The sequence below is a fragment of the Penaeus vannamei genome, chromosome 4 (genome assembly GCF_042767895.1).
Source record: "Penaeus vannamei isolate JL-2024 chromosome 4, ASM4276789v1, whole genome shotgun sequence".
NCBI classification, from domain to species: Eukaryota; Metazoa; Arthropoda; class Malacostraca; order Decapoda; family Penaeidae; genus Penaeus; species Penaeus vannamei.
Window position 1 is genome coordinate 29,247,351 of NC_091552.1, and position 2,500 is coordinate 29,249,850.

The 2,500-nt window shown below is 47.3% G+C and overlaps 1 protein-coding gene across 1 annotated transcript in view; it reads left to right on the forward strand.

Moving 5' to 3' along the window:
* Positions 1–2,500, forward strand: part of LOC113821246 (uncharacterized) — an 11,096-nt gene that overhangs the window by 8,047 nt on the left and 549 nt on the right. Inside the window, exons 5-6 of the mRNA XM_027373733.2 lie at positions 1–939; positions 1,225–2,500. The exon at positions 1–939 is cut by the window's left edge and continues 671 nt beyond it; the exon at positions 1,225–2,500 is cut by the window's right edge and continues 549 nt beyond it. Coding sequence (XP_027229534.1) covers positions 1–939; positions 1,225–2,500 — 2,215 coding nt within the window. The remainder of the gene's footprint in view (positions 940–1,224) is intronic.

Below are 2,500 nucleotides of genomic sequence, written 5' to 3' on the forward strand. Positions count from 1 at the left end.
CCACGACGAGGAAGGCCAGCAGGGCGAGGAAAGAGGGTGATTCGGGGTAGGAAAAGAGTCCTTCCAGATTCTCCAGACACCAAGCCTCTTATTGATCCCCAGAGGTCTTTCAAGAGAGAGACCCCAGAGGAGCCACAAAACACATCCTCAAACAGTGAAGCTGAGGATGGTGGTATCAGTGAGCTAGGCTTTGACAGTGGCATTGTGGTTGTACAGACACCTGGACATGAAGTGATGTCGACAGAAGAAGGTTTTATTGAAAATGGGGTCACTGAGGTTGCCCTGTTGCCACTGCAGCTGCAGTCAGCACCCAAAGATATGGCAGCTGAGTTGACATCACAGCAGGCATGGAAATACCTCACAGAATATGCCTCAGAGGAAGATGCAGTGCAAGGTCTCGTCACACAATTTAACAATGAGAGCTGGTTGGAGGTGAAGCGTATGTCAGACTTCTTCCATTGTGATGGTGAGGTTATGACAGATATCTCATTCAAGGCTGTGTATAGGAAAGATGATACACGCATTAGTTATTATCTTCGGGGCTTCAGCAGACTCCTGAAGACCGGGGAGCTAACCTCAGCAAATGCTATCAACCACCTGTTTCGATGCCTATCCCCAGACCGCAAACTATGTCTTGGCCTAAAACCAGCTCTCTTTGAGACACACCTGGAAAGCCATGAGCAACTTAGGCACTTCTTCAAGCAGAAAGGCCATATCATCTCCACTCCATTTGAAAGCCTATTCTCGAAAGAGTGTAAAGGCATTGTGGTGGTGAATGGCAATCCTACTTCTTGCACATTCACCAGGGGATCCAAAACAATTGTTGGAGTCCAAGTCCTGTGTAGGGAGTGTGCGGCTCTTGGCAAGCAGATGAATCAACTGCTCAAAGGACATTCCCACAATGGATCCTTGGCCAGGAATGAGCTTCTGGGTGAAAAGGTAAACATGAGTGTTAAAAAATGCTTTTTTAAGTTCCAATTCATAATAACATATATATGAATACTAACCTCTGAAACAATAAGAAAACGTCACTATAAGAAGATAGGTCTTAAATGGGATTTTTTTATTATTACTTTTTACAGCAGATATGTGTCTATGAAAATTAAGGTAGAATCTAGTAAACATATTTGTACACAGGTCTTCTCAACATTTAATATTTGCAAGTTAATAAATGTGTGGATGTATTGTACATACTTATATCTAATATGCCCCTCTTCTTCTCAGTCAATGCAGGAGAGATACAACAACCAGCTCCTGAAGCAGCCTCTCAGAAGCAAAGGCCCGGCATTGAACAGCAAAGAAATCCGACACATCTTCACCCAGAATGTGTCCGAGATCATCTCAAGCCCCTCTGTGTCAGCCATCAGTTTCGAACAGGATGACATAGATCCTTATGAGGAGCTTCCAGTGGCTAAGGGCAAGCGCAAGGTGGCGACCCGGAGAAGTGGGGACTTTGAGGGTGACGAGGATCATGTGAGGCCAAGCATAGGGGTCTCAGAGGAGGAATTCCTGAGGATGATAGACCTGTGCCCTCCTGCACCGGGCATCCTGACGAGGTCTATTGTTAAGAGATGTAATGTGTGCCAGTTCCGGGCTCCCACAATGCTTGCCTTGTTCACCCACATGCAGGGCCACATGGGCGCTTTGAAGGAGAAGTGTGGGGAGTGTAATGTCCAGTTGTCCAGCAAAGAGGCCATGGATGTCCATAAAAAGCAGATGCACTCTCAGCGCTCACCTGTGTGTACAATATGTCAGCTTGATTTCACAACCAAAGACCAGTTGTTTGATCACATGAACAAACATCGAAATCATCATCCATTTGAATGTCCAATGTGCGACCACAAGTTAACAAATATGGACGCTTATAAAAAACATGTTAGATTGACTCATAAGGTAAAGTCGGTGCGGGACTTAAAATTTGCATGCAAGACATGCAACATTCATTTTTATACCCGTGACCACTTGCTTCTACACCGTGTCAACCAGAATCATGAAGATGTGGATCCATTCTCTTGCAAGGCTTGCTCTTTCAGCAGCACGACAGCGAACGAATTCCGCAGCCACATCTGGGAGCACTCTGAGGAGGAGCGGGAGAGTGCCAACATCGCCATCTGCCCCCACTGCTACAAGGTATTTTTCTCAGCCTTCAAGCTCACATTCCACTTGGAGACGAAGCACCCTCCTCAGGGGAAGGAAGCCGAGGCGCAGTCCCAGCCTAAGCTCGAGCCGGATGCCAGTGAGCCGCCCAGGAAAAAGAAGAACAAGGGGCCATACCTACGCTACCTGAGAGCCAACGAGAAGTATGAATGCCGCAAGTGCCGCAGGAGATTCAAGACCCACGAGACACTGGAGAACCATGAGAAGTTTTCGCATGGAGAGAAAAAGGTTACCAAGTCGGAGTGCCAGTGCACGCTGTGCGGACGGAGGTTCAATGCATTACGGAGGCTAGCGAACCACATGAAGATCCACTCTGGTAACCGGCCTGTGTTCCAGTGCGAAG